A 22649-nucleotide genomic window follows, 5' to 3' on the forward strand; every position below is an offset into this window, starting at 1 on the left:
AGGTGGCTGCCAACGCCCCAAGACCAGCAGCTGGCTTGTGCTCCAGGGATGAGATGTGACATATCGGCTGGGGAAATTTGCACAAGCACCTGTTCACCTATCTTTTGTTTTTTAAGCATTATTTGAATGGGACTTACTGATACATTGGGCATTAGTTTTATTTTCTGGTGTTTATTTTCTGCACTTTTACTTTTGGCAAACCTTTTAGTAATCTTGATTCAGATTTTTGGCAGCGCGGTCTATATACACATTTATAGGGTTCACGAAGGTGGAAATTAGACACATTTTCAAGAAGGCAGCAGCCATAATAATTTTTATTTATGTTTCTTTTTTTTCGGTTTTGCTTGTGGAACAGAGTTTTCATTGTCATAGATCTAGGTTTGTTCCAAGCATGTTTAAATTCATTACTGCCTTCACTACTTCTGCTGTAAGTCTGTTTCAGGCATCAACTACTCTTTTGTAATATTAATCACATGAATGTAGGGAAGTGTTCTACATTCATGGATTTTTACCCTGTATGCTAATAAATTTATATTTTACCACAAGTACTTAGTTGGGTGCTGGCTTCAATATATATTTGGATTTTGCTGGCTACATTAGCCTTCAGCTGTTGCACCAGCCTTCTCTGTAGGTCTGGGTTGTGTGCGGTGAATTATTTTCATTGCTTGTGTAATCTTGGAGGAGACCAGCACCAGGCTGTTACCTGAGACCAGGACCAGGCTGCTAACTGAATAAAGTTTGCAACACCTCTATTACACATCCCCTGCTGGTGGTGCTACTGATGTAGCCTTCTTGCCCGCCAAGGGTAGCAGAGTTGCTTGGGACTTCCCTGCTCTCTCTATCTCCTCCATCAGGAATAGCTTTGTACAAGCACATTAGAGACACCTCCTCTTACGTTCTCTTCCCTCTTGTGTGGTGGGATGTACTTAGTCATTTTGGTCTTGTAATGTGGATCCAGGAGAGAGACAGAAGACCCTTGGAGGGGTCATCCTCAAAAACGAGACAGGAAATTTTTAGCTGTAAAACTTTTACAATTTATCTCTTTTATTTTATTCATTTATGTATGTATTTGTGTTTTTTTTATCTAGCTTTTTATTATTTTAAATGGTGCATTGGTGCAGTGTAAATATGCATTATAGGATATCTCACCAAATTTCCTTATTAGAATCGCAGTTGTTCAGTTTGAGCATTCCTGAGACAAATATGCGACATTCAGGGAAATGTCACTTTTACCCAAAAATGAACAGCAAAACTACACAGCAAGGACAGAACTAAGGAGAAAAAAAATGTTTATTCAACACAGCCAACTGCTTTTCAAAAATATTTCTGATGTCAACACAGGATGGCTGACCAAATGTCACTCATGATTCATCTAGAGCCTGCAATTATTTTGAATTTGAAAAAGACACAAGGCTGTGTTTTATTTGCATAATAGGCTCCAAAAATGAGTAAACACTAGATCTTTAAGCAGGTAAAAAAGGAAGGAAAAAAGAAAGCCATGTTATACAGCTTCAAATGGCCCTCTGTGTAGCAATTAATGAATTAAAAACACAGTAACAAGGCTGTACTATAAAAGCAATTTGGTGACAGTTGCATGGAAGTGCACGTGCGTTTTAACTGTTCACATGTACAGAGCTAAAAGGCACAGCTGTTTCAGCCAGTGTGCAATGCTTAGAACTTAAATACAGCCTTTCATGTGTTACTCATCAATTCAGCCAGTTCTAAAGTACCTGATTCATATTTTCAATAACAAGAAGAGATGTGGTATAAAGCTCATGTGTACCACTGAAAAAGAAGAAGAGTGCTGCTATAGCAAATGAATGTTCGGGAAATTGATAAAAACATCTCCTCCTGCTGAACGAGCTGCTGTAGTGTAGACACTGGAGTGCCTACTTTTATCCATACTGACAATTTTACCATTGCCATTCTTCTAACAATGCCTTAAAAAGGAAAGCCGTGTTCTACTTGAACACTTACAAAGCAACTCAGTATTCAGATTGTGATGGTCTCATAATGCTTATTGATTCATGTAAATCAAAATCTATGGATGATCTAAGAATGGTCCCTGGGCAGTAGTTGCTCTAGGTTTCCTGTGATGTTGCCCACAGCAGCCTTCCTGGAAATACTGAGTACCTTCCTCCATGAAGAACCCGGAATTATACTTATCTAGCCAACTTTCTGTGTTCATTAGTGTTTTCAGTCACTAACCCAGAATGACTATGCAGATAAGTACTTCAGACTATGGTGTCCTTTTATCATGTAGCAGTAAATGACGACTGCTCAGTTCTCTGGCATTCTCAAAGGAACAGTTCTCCTCTGAATGCCTTTTTAAGAAGCGGTGTAGATCACTTCTCCTAATGAGGAGAGAAGCAATCTACAAATACTTTGAACGCTAGAAAACGGCTGCTGTTACTATAATCTCACAAGATTACAGTAAGAGATCAGTCAAACACAGTTTACTAAGCAGCGGTAAATTATCGCTGTTTTGTTTGCGATTCCTCCGATTCTCCACCTCTGGGCTGGAGAATCTGGAGGGAGAACACAGATCACCAATGAAGGGCTGACATCGCTCCTTCATACACTGGCAGTCTGTGTGTTAGATGATCAGTGGAGAACATGTTCTCCGCTGATCATCTATGTTTCCTAAACCACTAATGATCTGAGATCAGCAACGATCCTCAGGATTGCCGCTGATCTCAGTTTCATAAAAGGACACCTATATTATGACTTTTCTGATATGCATATTTGTTCCAGGTCAATAACATACAATGTATTAAAGTCAAAGGGTCAGCATAATTGCCAGGTAGCAAGCATTTTCAGAGAGAGACTAGCATTGGCAGCCTTCATGCTTTTCTCTAAGGAAAGCTTTACTTTAATTCTAAGTATGAAAGCACTTAAAGGCTATATACTTGTAAATAATTTTTATCAAACAGTGATGGATGGAGGCATATTGTGGTGGCAGTAAGTACCAATGCTAGCCTTCAGTTTATTCCAGCTTTGTCAGCCTGAGGGGGAGAAGTCCTTGAAAGGAGGTTCCACTAGCGATTCTGAAATGTGGTGTGACACATTTGGGATGGATTCATTTCCCACCCAGCAGCACTTGCATAGTTCTGGTACCAATGTCATTTTGATGCAGGGCCATAACAGCATGTTCTTCCTTTTCTCGGTTAAGCACTCATTGACACCAATAATCGTTCAAGCATTCTTACCGTGGAAAACCAATGTAAGGGAGTTATTCCCCTACTGATCACAAATGGATAGGGCAATCTTACAATGACCATCAAAGAAAATACACCCTTCCCTCACTGACCACAAATGTAAAGAGAGCAATACCCTGACCACAAAAGTAAGTGGGGGAGGGCCTTTACATGGACCACCAATGTAAGACAACACTACAGTTTTTACTACATTTCTACACTAATAATGTTTACGATTATTACAGAAAATAATTTTGCCATATAAAGGAAGGTGACTGTCAAAAAATAACCCACCCCAGGTATGAAATATGCCAGGTATGCCACCGGGCGTCAGGCGATGTACTGCACAGAGGGGAGCACAATAGCCTGGTGATGATAGCCTTTCCCTCCTAATTACCTCAACCAAGGTCCTTAGGCGATGCAGATTGTGGGAATACAAAATAGGACACAACTGCTGGCCTGCCCAAGCATAGGTTTCACATTAAAAAGGCAAACTGGATTATTTATTCTTTTATTTAATATTATAGTTACAACTTACTAAATGTATTGACAGCCACGGATATAATAATGTTGATGAAGCTGTTCTCTAGGATTTTAAATATTCAGGAGTTCCTTCAGGGTAAAATGGTTCAGAAAGGCTGGTCTAATCAATCCTTGTACAATTTCCTGTGCATGCCATTGTCCAGCCTCAGCACAATGCAATGCCTTCACTTCAACTGCAGTTGTTACATTGGGCAGTTGTTCGTTCAGGCTCTGCTCTCTTTTACTCAAACCTGTGGCAAATACAGCATATACAAGTGGACAAAGATGTTGTAATATCACAACTTTCTTTCAGCAATGTTCCCTTATCGCACTACCCGACAACAGGACCTGGCTGACCTAACAGCAGCCTGTGCAATGCTACAAAACAGTATGTCTATTGCATAAGCATGTCACTATTTACACTTTAGAAGGACAGCAAGTGCCTCTGGTTGGAGATATCTCTGCGAGAAAGGTACAGCTATTAGTTTGTGTGTTGAATGTAAGACAATGTAAGACACATCACTAAAGAGTGTAGCAAAGGTACTGCTCTGGATCAGCTGATTTTCTGGATTTGGCTTTGCTTTTGTTGACACCGGCACATCATATTTAATCCTGCCTGTTTGTTAGAGTTTTTCCTTTTAACTCTTTATATATAGACTTAAACAAGATCACAGAGAAGCGTTCTACAGTACTCATATCAGTAGCAATGTAGGTTTTTAAAAATGACATTCAGCAGGTATGGAGAATTGGCAAGCTTACAGATATCACACTATGTAATTGGGTACAATGAAATTGTAAAGTCTGATACTGTACCCACAATGGGTAGCAATGAAAGGTTGCTGTACTAAAGCTTAGATAATCTCGTCAAGCCATCAATTTTTTATTAAAGTAGAAAAAATAGTAAGAGGAACCGGGAAATGCAACACAAAAAAGAAATGGAAGGGGGTAGGGAAAAGGGAGTGGGGGAGGGGGGTAAATAAACAAGGGGTTGGGGGGGCAGGTGGGAGGCCACCGGGGAGCCAATAATATATGGAGATTAAAGGGGATGGAATCCTAACAAGTTTTATCTCGGGTACAACTCCTTCACTCCACCTTGGCCATCAGCCTGTTGTCCTCCTCCAAGAACATATATACATGCCATATACATGCCAGTTCCGCTGGGTTTTTTTTTAGAAAGGCTTCTTGCATATCTTTTTGAGAACAAGTCAGCTCCTCCATTCTCCTAATAGTCTTGACCTGCTGAAGCCACACATTTAGATTGAGGGTGGAGACTATGACTTCAAGCAAGCAGGGATGCAGGACTTTGCGGAGCTGAGAAGGTATATTAAAATTGATTTCCAGTAAGTTTCCATAGGGATCACAATATGACAAGGACAAAAAGGCTGGATCTCTGGATAAAGTGAAGTTTGCAAATTGTTGAGCTATTCTTTGCAGAAAACAGAAAGCTGTCCAAGAAAACTGTGAGCTTGAGGCAGTCCCAGAAAATATTTAATAAGGTTCTTTTATCCACTCCGCATCTCCAACAGCAGTCTGGGATAGAGGGCTTGCATTCATGGAGTAGTGATGGGGTCCTTTACCACTTAGTCATTATTTTGTAGTTGCATTCCTGGATCTTAGTGCAGAGTAAAGATTTAAACATGAGAGATGCACTTTCTGGAGATGGTCTGAAGACCAGGTAAAATTTAGAATCTGTTCCCAAGCAGTAATGAAAGAAGGGCAGTCATTAGGGACTGACATGGCCAGGGAGAAGAAAATGTATGATAAAGAGTGCCTAAATGTGCCCTCCCCAGCACATCATTTTAAATTCAGAGAGTCTAAGGTAAAATTCAGCAGGAGGCGTAGAGAAAGCAAAAAGTGACACAACTGAAAAGCCTTGGAAGGTGGAATCTACCCGTAGGGGACGTCAAGTTGCACAAGGAAGGTCATTCTGAATCAACCAGGAAGTGAGAGGCGGTGAGAGTGCTGGCTTCCCTAAGCACTTGAAAAGGGTTGGAAAGATTTGTTAACCTTACTTTAATAAATAACTGTGAAGAACAACACCATACTAATGCACTCTGGTTTTCTCTTGTGTTTTGATGCCGCAGATGCCTCTCTGTTTCTTGAGTTGTGAGGCTATTAGTACCAACGTTTTGCTACCAATATTACCATTGACAATGAAATTGGTAAACAAATGACCAAGCATCTTGAACTGGGACTTTTTTCGGTCTTCTAGTATGAAATGTACCTCTGAAACTTTGTGTTTGCAAATGTTTTCAGTTAAAATTTATTGAATGGAATTGGGATTTTTTACAACATTGCAACATACGGGCTTTTTAAAAGTAAGCATTGAACAATAATAAAGTACAACTAAACCCAAACTTTTTTTTTTTTTTGGTATTGGAGAAAATGGGGAGGGATTAGAATGCTTTGCCCTCTTTATTTATCCTGTTTACCATTATCATTAAAAGTGCAAGTAAATGGAAATCGCAAATTGTGAAGGCTCCATAAAGGTAATAAAGGGAAAATCTTCCAATGGGGACGCTGCTTCTGGTGACCTGGTGGTCCCTAAGAAATTCCTATAATTTGCAGGGATTTCCACTCACTTCCTCTTTGGTTATAGGACAAGAAGTAAAGGGTAATCTCTGCAATGGGACCCAGATGGTGAAAAAAAAAATCTGACAGTGGTTACAACCCTAACTTGCTATAGTCAAAATGAAAAAAAAAGCTTTGCCTATAGTTCTACTTTAATCATTTGCCCTCCAATGGATTTAACCCCCCCCCCCCCCTCCTGGCCAGACCATTTTTTGCGATACAGCGCTGCGTTACTTTAACTGACAATTGTGCGGTCATGCAATGTTGTACATAAATGAAATGTATGTATTTATGTAATTTTTTTCCCAACAAATATGGCTTTCTTTTGGTGGTGGTTGATCACCGCTGCGTTTTTCATTTTTTGTGCTATAAACAAAAAAAGGCTGAAAATTTTGAAGAAAAAAAAACAATAATTTCAACTTTTTGCTATAAAACATATCCAATAAACATTTAAAAAAAAAAAATCTAATTTCTTCATAAATTTAGATCAAAATGTATTCTGCTACATGTCTTTGCTAAAAAAAAAATCCCAATAAGTGTATATTAATTGGTTTAAGTGAAAGTTATAGCGTCTACAAATGGCGGCATATACTGTATATGCTGGATTTTTTTTTTATATACTAGTAATGGCGGCGATCAGAGACTTATTAACAGGACTGTGAAACTGCATCAGGCATTCTGACACTGGGTGGGAACTAACTGCCACTGACATCCCCAGGGACACTAATACAGTGATCAGTGCTAATAAAAAGCACTGACACTGTACTAATGACACTTGAAAGGACAGAATTAACATCAGGGGTGATCAAAGGGTTAACTGTGCTGTATTTTACTAGGGAGACCTGCTGTGCAGAGAGATACAAAACAGCATGTCCATGCTGAAAGCAGAGAGACCAGTGTTATTTACACACAGGTCTCTTCCCTGTCAGCTTTCCCCAACGAGTGCCAGCTGGGACCTGGTGATTGACATCTCTAGCCGCCAATAGTGGCGTGCGCAAATCTTACCCAAAAATGCAAATCACATATATATGCATGATTTTGCACAGCCCTGCCGCCCTGTAGCAGTATTTCTGCTATAGGGCAGGGGGCAAGTCGTTAACATATTAAAATAAAAACCATAAACCCCCAAAGTCTCAAACCCTTTTTTTTCTTCAAAGTAATTTACCACACATATGATCTGTCGCTGATTTTTGCTTGAAATGCCTTAAAAAAGTTAAAATGCTGCTTTTCTCTCCCACTCCAGTGCTCAGTGTTCCCATAGCAGATAACAACTATGCACAACTACAACACTGCAAGTGTCCCTACACAGACATGTACAGTATCTGCAGAACAAGAGAGCGCATGTCTGAACAGGTCTGTTACAGAATATTGTTTGCAGAATGAACTAGGTTGAACTGTGATCCCAGTTGGACTGCATAAGTATTATTTAGACACTCTGCTCAACTACTGTAACAAGAAAGTGAAAAGTAGGACATGAAAACAGAGTTTGTGAGTACACTATCTATCTGCTTGTATATATCCATTTCTGTGGCTTCATTATAGTTTTATGTAATAATCAAACATTGCTACAATAAACTTACCCACAATTCCAAAAGCTGACACAGCTCGGGATAATCCTGATGACCCTTTTTGTCCCATTTTTGTCCGGTTTCCAAGATCAAGGCGACCAAGGAGCTCACGTACTTCTTGCTGGTTGTATACATGCTTAAATAAAAATAATTATTCAAAATGTCATTTGATTAACTTGTAACGGATCAAACAAAAAGAAACTTGCTTCTTTGCCTGCATGCAATAGAAATATCTTTTTTTACAATATCCTATTATCTCAAGCCTGTGCTCTAAGGTGTACCTTTACAGAACGCAAAAAGATGGAACACAAAACACTTTCAGGTATCATAACATTCCACAGTGAAAACGATTTTCACAGTGACCATGGCCATGACGCAATGTCCTCATCCTTAACTGATTTTTAATGTGGTCACAAAAAACTACAATTTCACTGTACATATGAACCAGCTTGTTAAAAGATTATTAACACTAAACTGGAAAGGGCACTCAGTAAACATTTAAACTGTAAATTAACCACTTCAAGTCCGGACACTTTCACCCCCTTCCTGTCCAGGCGAAATTTCAGCTTTCAGGGCTATCACACTTTGAATGACAATTGCGCGGCCATGCAAGACTGTACCCATATGAATTTTTTAGCATTTTTTTTGAGACAGATACCGTATTTTTCGCCGTATAAGACGCACTTTTTCTTCCCCAAAACTGGGGGGGAAATGTCAGTGCGTCTTATGGAGCGAATATGGAGCGGCCGGTCCGGTATTTCCACCACGGCCGTGTCAGAATACCGGGCCGGCCGCTCAGCTCTGCAGCGGGACCTTACCTGTTCCTCTATCCAGCGGCGTGCTGTCTTCCCGTCTTCTGTAGTGTGGGCACTGGGCATGACAGCCGGGTGCCAAGTGTGCATGCGCAAGAAGCGGTGCTTTTTGTGAATGGTAAGGCGGTACCTGGGACACATGACAGATCCCAGAAGCCGCCGGACCAATCACAAAGCGCAAGTGCTTCTCGCTCATGCGCACTGGGCACCCGGCTGTCATGCCGAGCGCCATTACAGAAGCTGGGAAGACAGCGTGCGGCTGGATCGAGGAACAGGTAAGATCAAACAAAAACTCTGCGGAAGTAAGAGCGGGTACCTGTCAAATTCAGGTACCCGCTCCCCACCTCCCCAAAGGTCAGCAGTCATCTGTACTGTCCGCAGTCTCTGGTCATCCTTGTGCTGTCCGCAGTCTCTGGTCATCCCTGTGCTGTCTGCAGTCTCTGGTCATCCCTGTGCTGTCCGCAGTCTCTGGTCATCTCCTGTACTGTGTCTGCAGTCTCTGGTCATCCCTGTGCTGTCCGCAGTCTCTGGTCATCCCTGTGCTGTCCGCAGTCTCTGGTCATCTCCTGTACTGTGTCTGCAGTCCATTAGTTCAGAATGGTTTTTTTTCCTGTTTTCTGCTTCTAAAACCTAGGTGCGTCTTACGGTCAGGTGCGTCTTATACGGCGAAAAATACGGTAATACTTTATTTTGGTGGTATTTATTCACCACTGGGACATTTATTTTTTTTGCTATATAAATGAAGAAGTCCAAAAATATTTAATAAAAAGTGTTTTTCTTATAAAATTTTGCAAATAAATAATCTTTCTTCAAAAATATTGGCCAAAATATATTCAGCTATCTTTTTAGTAAAAAACCAAAAACACTAATAACCCAAATTAGTTTATAATGAAAAATTATAATTTTTCTAAATTTTTTGTTACTTTTTTTTTTATATTTTTGTGGGTTTTTTTAACATACTGTCACCCTAGCAGTACAGTGTCACCATAGTGACACTGTACTACTTGTGGGGGGTGATGAAGATTTTTTCTTCTTTTTTTACCCCGATTGCTTTTACACCCATAAAATCGTTTTATAATATCTGGGGTGATCAAAGGGTTAACTGTGTGTGGTTTTACTTTGAGGCTGTGTGCGGTGTTTCTCCATCAGCACACTGCTTCAAATGGCTCTGCTATGCAGAGCCACACAAAACTGTGTGCAGAAGCTGACGTGAGAGATCTGTGTTGTTTATACACAAGTTTCTCCCCTGTAGGAGATACTCGGCGATCACCAGGTGCCGGTGAGAAATCACTGGCCGGGACCCGGTGATTGACAGCCGAGGCCGCGAATGGCGTACGCGCGCCCCCTACCCGGAACTGCAAAATCACATATATATATATATATATATATATATATACATACATACATACATACATACAAGTGATTTTGCGCACCCGTGCCTCCCTGTAGCAGTATTTCTGCTAGAAGGTAGCGCGGAAAATATTAATATAACAAAGGCTAACAAAAACGAGAATAGTCAGACTGTTTTTAATGTTTTCCTAGAGAAACATTAACGACTCTGAAACTGCTCTTTGTCTGGCTGTTATGCACATCACCTGTGAAAAGCAGATACATACATTTTTCTGACTTTCCTGATCTGCATAGTTGTTCTGAATCTGAGGTTGCTTTGATACTTTTGTGAACAAATTAACCCCTTCACGCCTAAGTGTAAAACACATCTTAATGCCTAAGCAATCTTGCAACTTTGACATGTGTTAGTAAAACCGTCCATATCACCACAACTACTTTGTACATCCAGGTGAATTACACCTTGTTTTTTTCAGGACAAATTGGGTTTTCATTGGACGGTAAATGGTAATGGATATCTGCTGATTTTTTTTCTTTATTATCAAAGGATAACTGGCCCAAAATAGTAAAAAAAAAATATATTTTTTTAATTTAGCTGCGTGTTTCTTGTTACTATCATAACCTACCACCAAAGAACAACCCAAAATAAATTGTCTAGCTCTTGACGATCGCATCGATACCACATATGTGTTATGTTCTTTGTACCCACAGTACAGCCCAGAAACAATAGTGCACGTTTTGTTGTATTACCTAAAACATACTGACACCAATTTAAAAAAAATGAAAAATCCTGACCTTTGACCCTGCCCAAACAGTAACTCTGGCACTGAACTAAATCAAATCTTGATCTAGGTATTTTTTCTTTATTTTTTAATATTTATCTTTTTTTTTTTTAATAAAGTTTTTTTTTTGTTTTTTTTTTCAGAGAGCTACTGCAGCCCTGCTCTCTGTCAGTGATTGCCGCTAATCGGCAGGACACAGCCGGTAATGACCAGCTGTGTCCCGGCGACTGACACCCGCGGCTGGGTTTTGTTTTGCAAAAGCGTGTTTTAAAACGTGCTTTTGCCCAGCCCTGCCGCCGTATTTCTACAGTGGCTGGGCGGCAAGTGGTTAAACGAAAAAAAAAATGGGGGGATGAAGATGAGTAATGTTACTTTCCCCAGGTCTACCAATAGTGACTGCAGATAATAGAATTAAGCAGCCACCACTTGGCTACCCCTGCAACAAATCTGCATACATCTGCCAACAATTTTTCTCTTTTATTGGATCAATGTCTACTAAAAAACATGGAAGGAAAGCCAACAAGCACAGGAGATATTAAACCTGATGTGGCTTCTTTGTCCTCTTCTTCACTGTGATGCTTAAAAATCTGCAAACCAGACCTGTATCCGATTTTGTGGGATCAACACACCTAAGAACCATACTGCAAATAAACCAAATACAGACTTGGTACACAAAAAACAATTCTAACCATACCGATTTAAACAGATACAACGGTTATGTTTAAAAAAAAAAAAAATAACTATTTATACTACTCACTGGATTTATATTCTGCTCCACTCACCTTATCATCAATAATTACCAGGTCTTTTGGTTCAGTCCGATCAATTTTCAGAACACGATATTTTGTTTCTGCATGATTGCTCCCCACAAGAAAATACCTCTGAATATAAAAAAACAAAAAAAAATTCTTAATTAACTTCTGGCTTTGTTTAGCTTTTAAAGTACATTTTTAATCAATAGGAAAATACAAAGCAGACACCATTTAACGTGCATGCAATTCAATGTAATACAAAATGCTTTTTGAAAACTAGGCGCTTTGAGGTAGTAAAAGGTGAATTAAACCCTTGAATTTCTTTTTGGATATTAAAACAAGTAAAGACTGTAAAAAAAAAAAAAGAAAAATAAATAATTTAAGCATGTGCTGGAAGCACGGGGTGGGCGTGCTGGAATCGTGGAAGAAGGGGTAGAGGATCAATTTTTTGTTTCTAATGCCAGGGGCCAGAAAAGGGCATTTTTTTCATTAACCTTAGGAATTAAAATCTGCAGCTGAAGTGGACACGTGTATTTATATAATTAAGAAAGTCCTGGACTTTGCTGCTGCCCCAAGTTTAAAGTGTACTTCCACTTTTGCAGCCAGATTGGGATTACACTTACTTTACAGTTGTTGCATATCCCCATTAACACAACACACTTTAAAAAAAAAATTAAATTGCTGGTTACATTTATAAGTGCTTTTTACTAAAATCCTTACATCATCTTCCTGCTTTGTAATGTTTAGGTAGGGGCTGTGCAGTAATATTTAACATATAATTTTATTAAGAGTGCCACAGGAGGAGTGAGAACACCAACACGTAGGTAACACACAAAAATTTCATGGTGCCTGAAAACAGAGCCAGGAATTATGGAACTGAGATCTCAATTGCTAGAGCCCCAAGAAGTATGAGAAACCAGTAAGTGAAACAGCTTGCCAAATAACTTTTGGGTGGAATGACCCTTTAATGTGGCCCCAGAAAATAATAGCAACCACCTACATATATGGTCTTTGAAAGAGCTCATTAAAGTGTCACTAAAGCCACGTCATTAAAAAAAATATCAATAAATGTACTACATGCTGTTCATACTCACTCAGTCACTATGAGTTTCATTTTCTGTATTCTGCAAAAAACCTGTTTGATCCTGCTGCTCTCTATTTCCATTTTCTGTTCATGTCCCCAATTCAGCTAGGGATTTTGCAGCTGTAGTGGCAACTCTGCACATGCTCAATTTTCAGTGAGCTTCTATGCTGAGTATTTTCCCCTATGTGACTAGAGAATCACAAATGTGGGCGTATACACAGTGGTAAATAACAGCCCACTCCTTCGCTCCTCCTCCATGCCCACTAACCAACTAAACACAATAGGGGTGGAATATTACATAAGGATTAATTGTTGATTCACCTCCCTCTTATTCTAAGACACAGGTTGCAGGGGTGAGACACAGCCTGTGACTGGTAAAAATCCACCCACACCATGTTATTTCCACAAAATAATAAAGATTTGATTTTGAATGTATATTTTTATGCCAATGTAAAGCAGTTTATTGATATTTAATTTTACTCAGTATTCCAAGGCTGTTTTTTTTTTATTGTGAACATGTGACCAGCAGCAGAGGACTAGAAGCTGCTCCTGCCACTGTTTCCTTCAGACAGGCTGGAAAAGAGCTGGGCCATGTGACAGCTGTATATCGATTAGGAAAAATTCACTTAGATGGGGTTTTTTAAATTAAAATAATTACAGTGCCATCATCCGCATACAGAAATAGAAGGGATAATGTAAAGTAAACAGTGTGTGTGCTTAGTATCACTTTAAGTACAATGTGATTAATTATAGGCATTACATATAGAAATATATTTTACCGACATGGATTTTTTGATTTGCAGAGAATAGCAGCACAGTGGGACTATTATCCCGTGAACTTGCTTAGTGAGGAGGACAAAATGTATTAGAATATGCACCAGGGTAATCTGTTACTGCCAAGTCTTCATCCAGTTATCTAATCTTTAAACTCTGCAAAGGTGGCTTGAGCCTCTGTGTTATTGGGTTCTCACTTCTAGACTAGAATTATATGTACTTTTACAGACAAAAATATAATGTGCCTGTGCCCAGACTATGGATATTAACTCCTTGGCACTGACAGCATATTTGTGTACCCAACGTAAAAAAACATGTACCGATAGTGCGCACTCTGGCTACATTTACATTTACCAGCGCCACATGGAAAGGTGATATTTGCTACTTGCGATCGGCAGCTTTCCGATCATGTGACCACTGTGACAGCCAATCACAGCAGTGATATGACCCTAAACCCTGCCCCGCCTCCAGGCTTCACAAACCCCTCAACCGCTTCCCGCCCGCAATGTACTGCGGCTGGGCGGCAGCTACAGGCAAAGCGAATTACACGTACATCACAATGGCTGTACTAGCACAGGGGGGCACAGCACGCTTCCCCCCCCTCCACGACTGCTGTGTCTCGCGGACACAGCGGAATAAAGATCCCGGTGATCATGTGGCCCACAGCTGTCACATGATACATAGGGCCAATCATGTGTCCGGCACCAGCCAATCACAGATCACTATCTTGAGCTGTCAAAAGGTTCATGAATGAGTTAGGTTCATGACAGCAAGCTTTGCAGGGCAGGCAAAATGCTCTTTATTTCTCCTGCAAAGCAAAGTTACTGTGGTAACGTACTATTCTGATAAAAGTATTAAGAAAAAAAAAAACAAATAATGTAAAGAAAATAAAAACTTTTTTTTATCTTTTTAAGGGTTTTTTTTTTTTTACTACTTGCCAACCACTTACCCGAGCAGCAGCTATTGGAAAAGCCATGTAACCTTGCATCACTTCCTATTTTAGGGTGTGAACACACCTGCGCCCCCCGCTGTCCCCCTGGACGGTCCAGGGAGAGTAGAGAGAACACGCCACTGAGTGAGTAAAAGCACTACATTTTACACATACACGTTAGATTAGAACATTTAACCCTTTGATCGCCCCGTCACCCAGCCATTGCCATTAGTACAGTGTCAGTATATAAAAATTTTCACTGATCACTGCATGCCTGCCACTAGCAACATCAGATAACGGGGTCACACACTATCACACTCACACTATAGGTCGCTGATCACCCCCATTAGTAGTATAGTGTTTGTACGGATCAATATAACGATCATGAACAGAATTATACTAGTGCCTGCTTTGTATAGTGTCCCTAAAAGTGTTAGCATGATCAGACCCGTTCACTGCCAGCACTAGCATTTAGCCCTTCCACTGTTTTTCACGGAAGATTTGTACCAACTGATTGTGGGCCAAGGCAATTTATATTCACAATAATACATTGCTGCCCACCTAAATTCAGCTCTTGCCAGATAATTTGCATAGAAACCTATCACAGTTTCTGAATTTAAAACTTTTTTGGGACCTACATTCAACATGGGCATTACAAAAATGAATAAATTGTGCTCATATTGGTCCACAGACCCGATTCATCATATGCCCATGTTCTCTGCTGTTTCATATATGCTCAACATGGACCAATGAAACTAATGTACTAATACGTTGCTGGTCCAGCATCCTGGTATAGTTTTTTTCAGCTGGTGGTCGGCTTTCATGTAAAAGCAATCCTAGTGGCCAATTAGCTGCTGAATTGTTTTTACAAGCAGTAGGAAGGGACATCCCCCCACTCCTGCTTCCTTCCACAGTTTTCTTGGGCTCTTCTGTCCCACAGGGGAATCCGAGAATGCAGCCAGCAGATCCGCTAGCTGACCATAGAGCTGATCAGAGACCAGAATGGCTCCAATTACCTCTACAGTCTAAGGAATCGGAAGCTACGAGCATTTTATCACTTCAGTTTCGCAGGATATAAACAGTGCTATTTGTAAACTGGGAAAGCATCTGATCACACAGATCTTGGATCTTGCATAGGCGATATCTAGAGACTAATAGACCCCAGATTTCTCAAAAAAGAATACCTGTCAATGCCTATAGCAGTCAGTGGGGATATTTACATTCCCTGTGATAGCAATAAAAGTAATTACAAAAAAAATAGTAATAATTAAAAAAAAATCAAAATAACTAAGCACCTTTGCCCCCCTGTGCAGGGTGACCTGCGTGAGCAAGGGTTAACCCTGTGGCGGCATGTAAACAGAAGTTGCACCATATATGTGAGGTATCGCAGCGGACGTCAGATGGAGGACAGTAATTCTAGCACTAGACCTCCTGAGTAAATATAAATTGGTGACCTGTAAATGCTTTTAAAGCGTTGCCTATCAACAATGAAAATGTATGTACTTTGTTGCAATTGAACAGGCATGTGCAATTTTAAAGCATGTCATGTTTGGTATCTATTTACTCGGCGTAACATTATCTTTTATATTTTATCAAACAATTAGGCAATATATTGTGTTTTTGTGCATTAAAATTCTAAAAAGTGTATTTTTCCCAAAAGATTTGTGTTTGAAAAATCGGTGTGCAAATACTGTAAGTGACATAAAAAAAATGTCAACACCCAACATTTTATTCTCTAGGGCCTCTGCATTAAAAAAATATATAATGTTTGGGGGTTCAAAGTATTTTCCAGCAAAAAAACTGTTTTTTTCATGTGAACAAAAAGTGTTAGAAAAGACTTGGTCTTCAAGAGTGGGTGATGTGTGGCATAAGCTTCTAATGTTGGCCCTGAAATGCCAGGATAGAAGAAGCATCCCCTCCAAATGACCCCTTTTTGGAAAGAAGACACTCTAAGGTATTTGCTAAGAGGCATGGTAAGTATTTTGCAGATCTCATTTGTTGCCACGTTTTTGGAAAACGAACAAAGAAAACAAAGATTTATTTTTGCTTTACATTTTTTCTTTTTCAAAACCCTGTGACAAAAATGACATCTGTAAAATACTCACCATGCCTCTTATCAAATTCCTTGGGGTGTCTACTTTCCAAAAAAGAGGTCATCTGGAGGGGGTGTTTGTACTATGCAGGAATTTTAGAGCCTCCGAAACTGTGATAGGTATTGGGGAAGTGATATGAGGAAATATTCCCTTTAAAAGCCTGGAGGTGATCTTGAGGGCCTGTATGTAGCTAGGCTGCCAAAAAGTCTCTCACATGTGGTATCCCCATACTCAGGAGAAGTAGAAGAATGTGTTTTGGGGTGTTATTCCACATATACCCATTGCATGCATGAGCAATATATCATTAAAGTGACAACTTTATGTATAAAAAAAAAAAATGTCAGTTTCAAACAATTTGAGTCAAAAAAATAAAATGTTCCGTGGACTCAACATGCCTCTCTGTAAAATCCTTAGGTTGTTTACTTTCCAAAAAAGGATCATTGGGGGAGGATCGTACTGCCCTGGCATTTTAGCACATCAAGAAATGTGATAGGCAGTCAGAAAGTAAAAGCTACATCAATTCCAATATACAGTATCTCCAAGATGACCACTGCCTTGCTAAAGAAGCTGAGGGTAAAGGTGATGGACTGGCCAAGCATGTCTCCAGACCTAAACCCTATTGAGCATCTGTGGGACATCCTCAGGCGGAAGGTAGAGGAGCACAAGGTCTCTAACATCCACCAGCTCCGTGATGTCCTCATGGAGGAGTGGAAGAGGAATCCAGTGGCAACCTGTAAAGCTCTGGTGAACTTCATGCCCAAGAGGGTTAAGGCAGTGCAAAAAACTTTTGTGCAAAAAAAGTGTCTAAATATGAAAAATATTTCACCAAAAAACCTTGATAATATAATGGCAGATCATCCATAAATATATCTTCAGAAACGGAAACTCTGCAACACACCGATCCTCATCGATCGAAATAACAGGATGAAAAACTTTGTAGTTAATCGAAAATCCACTTCTCCAATAGATAAAGGACCACCTTCAAACGTATCCATGGGGGGAAATGCCAAGCACTCGAGAGAAACAGAAAGACTTCATGGTGCAATATTATAAAAACCAATTCCTTTATTAGGTACTCATTGCACTTACTCAAGAGGTGTCCCAGCCGACACCAGCATCAACAGCATAACAGCAATCACATAAACGAGCCTGGCTACTCAGCACATGCGCAGTAGCTGGCAGCCAAAAACGTAATGACGTCACATCAATCCAGCTCCGCCCTACGCGTTTCGTCATCGACGTCCTGGACGTCGATGACGAAACGCGTAGGGCGGAGCTTGATTGATGTGACGTCATTACGTTTTTGGCTGCCAGCTACTGCGCATGTGCTGAGTAGCCAGGCTCGTTTATGTGATTGCTGTTATGCTGTTGATGCTGGTGTCGGCTGGGACACCTCTTGAGTAAGTGCAATGAGTACCTAATAAAGGAATTGGTTTTTATAATATTGCACCATGAAGTCTTTCTGTTTCTCTCGAGTGCTTGGCATTTCCCCCCATGGATACGTTTGAAGGTGGTCCTTTATCTATTGGAGAAGTGGATTTTCGATTAACTACAAAGTTTTTCATCCTGTTATTTCGATCGATGAGGATCGGTGTGTTGCAGAGTTTCCGTTTCTGAAGATATATTTATGGATGATCTGCCATTATATTATCAAGGTTTTTTGGTGAAATATTTTTCATATTTAGACACTTTTTTTGCACAAAAGTTTTTTGCACTTAAAAGTTTTTTTATTTTTTTTGTGGTATTGGCATATATATATTTTTTTCTGGACTTATGATTTGATGATTTTTTTTTTTTATACACATTTACTAGCGCAAATTATTTATTTATTGGTACACTTTATATATGGTGATTTTTTGCAGCTGGTACACTATTAGTAAGTTATATCATTTTGACCATAGGCGCTATTATTAATTTTTCTTATTTAGGGTTAAGGCAGTGCTGGAAAATAATGGTGGCCACACAAAATATTGACACTTTGGGCCCAATTTGGACATTTTCACTTAGGGGTGTACTCACTTTTGTTGCCAGTGGTTTAGACCTTAATGGCTGGGTGTTGAGTTATTTTGAGGGGACAGCAAATTTACACTGTTATACAAGCTGTACACTCACTACTTTACATTGTAGCAAAGTGTCATTTCTTAAATGTTGTCACATGAAAAGCTATAATAAAATATTTACAAATATGTGAGGGGTGTACTCACTTCTGTGAGATACTGTATATACCATAGTTTGTAGACGCTATAAATATCACACAAACCAATTAATATACATGTATTGAGATTTTTGTTTACCAAAGACATGTAGCAGAATACATTTTGGCCTAAATTTATGACTAACTTTGTGTTTATTGGATATTTTTAATAAGCAAAAGTGAAAAATATAGGTTTTTTTTTTTTCTTCAAAATGTTCGGTCTTTTTTTTGTTTATAACGCAAAAAGACTGCAGAGGTTATCAAATACCACAAAAAGAAAGCTGTATTTGTGTGAAAAAAAGGACATAAATTTCACTTGGGTACAGCACTGCATAACCAAGCAGTTACCAGTTTAATTAGCACAGTGCCGAACAGCAAAAAATGGCCTGGTCATGAAGGGGGGTAAAACATCTGGAGGGCAAGTGGTTAAAGGGTTGGGAGACGGCGGCAGTATGGGGTTAAGGAGGTTGTAGCTGACAGTAAGAAACCATCTGTGTGCAGCAGCCCCCCAATACTTACCTGAGGCCCACTGAGATACAGTGATGTGCACAAGAGCAGCGCCTCTCCAAGGACTCTTCCTCCTCATTGGTTGAGACAGCATCAGGAGCCATTGGGTCCTGCTACTGTCAATCACAGTGAGTCAATAAGGAGATTGTGGAGGGTGGGGCAGAGCAGTACTAGTGTGTGTAATGGATACACAGAGAATTGGCTCAGGAGTGAGCCTGCTCGGCAGCCCCCATAGCAAGCTTCTTGCTGTGAAGGCACTTGACAGGAGGGAGGGACCAGGAGCGCGGCAGGGGACTTGAGCAAAACCAATACACAGAGCTGGTAAGTATAACATCTTTGTTATTTAAAAGAAAGAAATAAAAGAAAAAAAACTGCCTTTAATATCACTTTAAATTAGTTACATATTCTTAAAGTTGGAGTTTAGGTATGGATATTTTTCAGTTACATTCGTTCATAACTGGCCGATCCCTGTGGAAGTCACTGTAGTAGGCCCCTTAGCAAACACAGCAGGTCACTGAACACAGGTGTCATTTGAAGAACACTTTCTCAATGAATGGAAAGGATGCTCTAACTGGAGAAGGTGGAGATTGTGACATCACCACCACAACTCTTCGCCTCATTCAATCAGAGAAAGGGCTTTCCATTCATTGAGAAGAAGCAAACTCTCTACGGGTCCGTCCAAGTATGGTATATATTGCTGTCTGTGTGACCATTTTGGGCCTCCTATCGTTATGATCACAGTGGTTGAACAAAAAACAAAATGACCCGATTCCTCCATCCAGGATGGATGTGGAAATCCTTCCCACTGTGTCATTGTATTCTGACAGCAGAAAGACTCCCCCACCATCAGAATACACAGATCAGTCATTGCCTGTACAGATCATCAAGCGAAAATATAATAACAAGGCAGTTGAATAGAAGTTGATCTAGGCCTCACATGGATTGAAATTCATCTGGTCCTGTCAGGAATGGACTTGCCAATAATGGTGGGACTCACCTGCCTTGTGGGCTGCAGTACCAGGGCTGGCCAGCGGGTGCTCTCAGCAATCAGAGACTCACCCCTGCAGTCAGCCAAACACCTGAAGCTGATTGCAGGGGTTGTATTTAAGGAATGGCCAGACTCACAGTCAAGGCCTTGGTGTGTGTTTTTCCATGGGCCCCTGTATCTTGTATCCTGTATTCCTGTTCCTGTCTGACTTGTTGCCGACCCTGCCTGATCCTGACCTCTGCTGACTTCTCCTGCTTGATCCCTGGCTTGTGACCCTGACCATTCTCTGCCTGACCCTCTGCACCGCACTGTCCGTGAGTTACTGAATCCAGCTTGTGACCCCGACCACTCTCCCGCCTGTTCCTGGTACTCCGTTTGCCCGTTTGCTACTGACCCGGCCTGCCTGACGACTCTTGCATTGTATCAATTGTTATCTGTGGGTGGGTTGGTTTGGTTTGTTTGCACTGCGTTTTGTATTGTTAGTCTTAATAAATTATATTGTTTATACCATATCTGAAGCCTGCGTTTCCCTGTGTCAGTCCACACACCTCTGGTCATACCTGGAGCCCTGACAGGTCCCTCCTGACCTTACCAAATTTCAAACTCTGCATGGCCAGCTGGTGTAGACACAGACAGCAAAAAAAAACCTTCAGCTCCTTCTAGGTCTTCTGCTTTCTACTACACTGCTCAAAAAATTAAAGGAACACTTTTTAATCAGAGTATAGCATCAAATCAGTTAAACTCCTGCGATATTTGATGTGGTCCTGCCCCACTTCCTCCCCAATGGGAAAGCAGAAACACAGGTCCTAACATTTTCATATCCAAAACTGAACAAAATTAATAAAAATAGTTTAACAATGTACATGAAATGCATGTAAATAGGCATATAATAAAACATTGCAGAAAGGATATCAAAGAAAATATGTTCAAAAGTATAATCCCATGCTCATAAGCCTCTGATGGAAGCTGATTTTGTCCATTCCCTGAACTGCATACTAGTTGCAGGGAATGACTGGCTTGGGACTATTTTGCAGCTCAGGAATACAAGAGTGAAAACATACATCAGCTGTACCAAGGCAAGTGTGTGGTTTTGGGACAGATTCCTTATAGGTTAAGATGGTTTCTCAATTATTATTAATTTTTTTCACCATTCTTCTTCAAGAAATAAAACTGAGTGCAGAACATTCTTACCCTTGGCTGCGCCTGCTTCAAGTGTATTTAGCTGAATGCTACTGAGAAATATGACATGAGAGCTATGGTGAAAATGAACTATCAATAGAGATCAGGACAACTTGCTCCTAATCCAATCCATGCAATATGTTCGGAACAGCATGAAGCTAGAAGCTGATGCAAAGTGTTGATTTATTGGACGTTGCCCTTGTTGTTCTGCTCTTTCAGCCAATTAGCGGAGTTTGTAGCTCAGCCGGGGGTACAGACAATAATAATGTTGAAAGTGAGGAAACATGGAAAGCCACGTGTCTGAACTGCTGTTCTAGGTCAGATCACTGGTCAGCAGTAAATGTTAAAATTAATTTTAAAAAATCTGACAAACCAACATCATCTGAATATTATGTTATCCTGTCAGGATTCATTAGTAAGTTAAGAACAATTTACAAAGGTCAGCCATAGCAATTAATTAATTTTTATTACTCTTCTTATAGTTAATTGAAGAAAGTTAAACTGTTACTAAACCCATGACCCTGCATTCACTATATCTGGTCTTCCACTCAGTACACAGAACATGGAAATGCAATTATTTTAGTAAATATAAACTGCTAAATACCTTTTTTCATCAGCAGTTAGAGCAGTCTTGTGACTTTATCAGTGTCCAGCAGAGCACTGGTTAAAGCTTGTAGGAGGAGTTTTCTATCTGCTCTAGGAGGATGCATAACCCCTGACTTCTGTCTGCACAGTGCAGATTGGCCCTGTACTGATCACATGCACTCTCCCAAAAGAAAAAAAAAAACCTCTCTAGCAATACACACCAAACTGAGCATATGCAGAGTATCTCCACGATATGTCTTCTCAGGCGATAAGAGGGGGACACTATAAGAAGGGGAGGATCAGAGAAGTCAGGATCAAACAGCATTTTTACACAGTGCAGAGGATTAGCCCCTTAGGTTTCACAGCGAGTATAACACGTGTGCTTTACTGCATATAAAGACTGATTTTACTGTTGTAGGTTTAGTAACACTTTGAAATCTAATTGGCTGCTATAAGGTACTGTTAAGGAAACAATTGGATTGTGCTGCAAGCTATACAGGCACTTGTCAGCTTCACTAATGCTCCATTCAAAATGATTTGTGATCAGTAACCTATCACCACAGACGGGATCCACTCTTGCTGGTCTCAGCAGTAACTTCCATTGGGCAAGTCATGGAAAGTTTCTTGATCAAAAACTGTAGGCACCTCAAAGCTTTTCCTTATCACTGTTAGCTTCCTTTCACAAGGGGCAGACTCCGGCTGCGATCCGCTTGCTCAGCAGTGGATCTGTCCATTGATCTCTGACGACAGGTCCATGTCTGCT

General features: G+C 40.2%; 1 protein-coding gene across 2 annotated transcripts in view; it reads right to left on the minus strand.

Annotated features, from left to right (window-relative positions):
• The window catches only part of FIG4 (FIG4 phosphoinositide 5-phosphatase), a 315676-nt gene that overhangs the window by 233910 nt on the left and 59117 nt on the right, over positions 1 to 22649 (minus strand). For both annotated transcript variants that reach the window (XM_089664705.1, XM_089664713.1), the window contains exons 3-4: positions 11582 to 11680; positions 7871 to 7994 (exon numbers count right to left, since the gene is read on the minus strand). In XM_089664705.1, coding sequence (XP_089520831.1) covers positions 7871 to 7994; positions 11582 to 11680 — 223 coding nt within the window. The remainder of the gene's footprint in view (positions 1 to 7870; positions 7995 to 11581; positions 11681 to 22649) is intronic.

The sequence above is a fragment of the Staurois parvus genome, unplaced genomic scaffold, assembly GCF_062004578.1.
Source record: "Staurois parvus isolate SC_StPar_1 unplaced genomic scaffold, SC_StPar_1.0 ptg000048l, whole genome shotgun sequence".
Lineage (NCBI taxonomy): Eukaryota > Metazoa > Chordata > Amphibia > Anura > Ranidae > Staurois > Staurois parvus.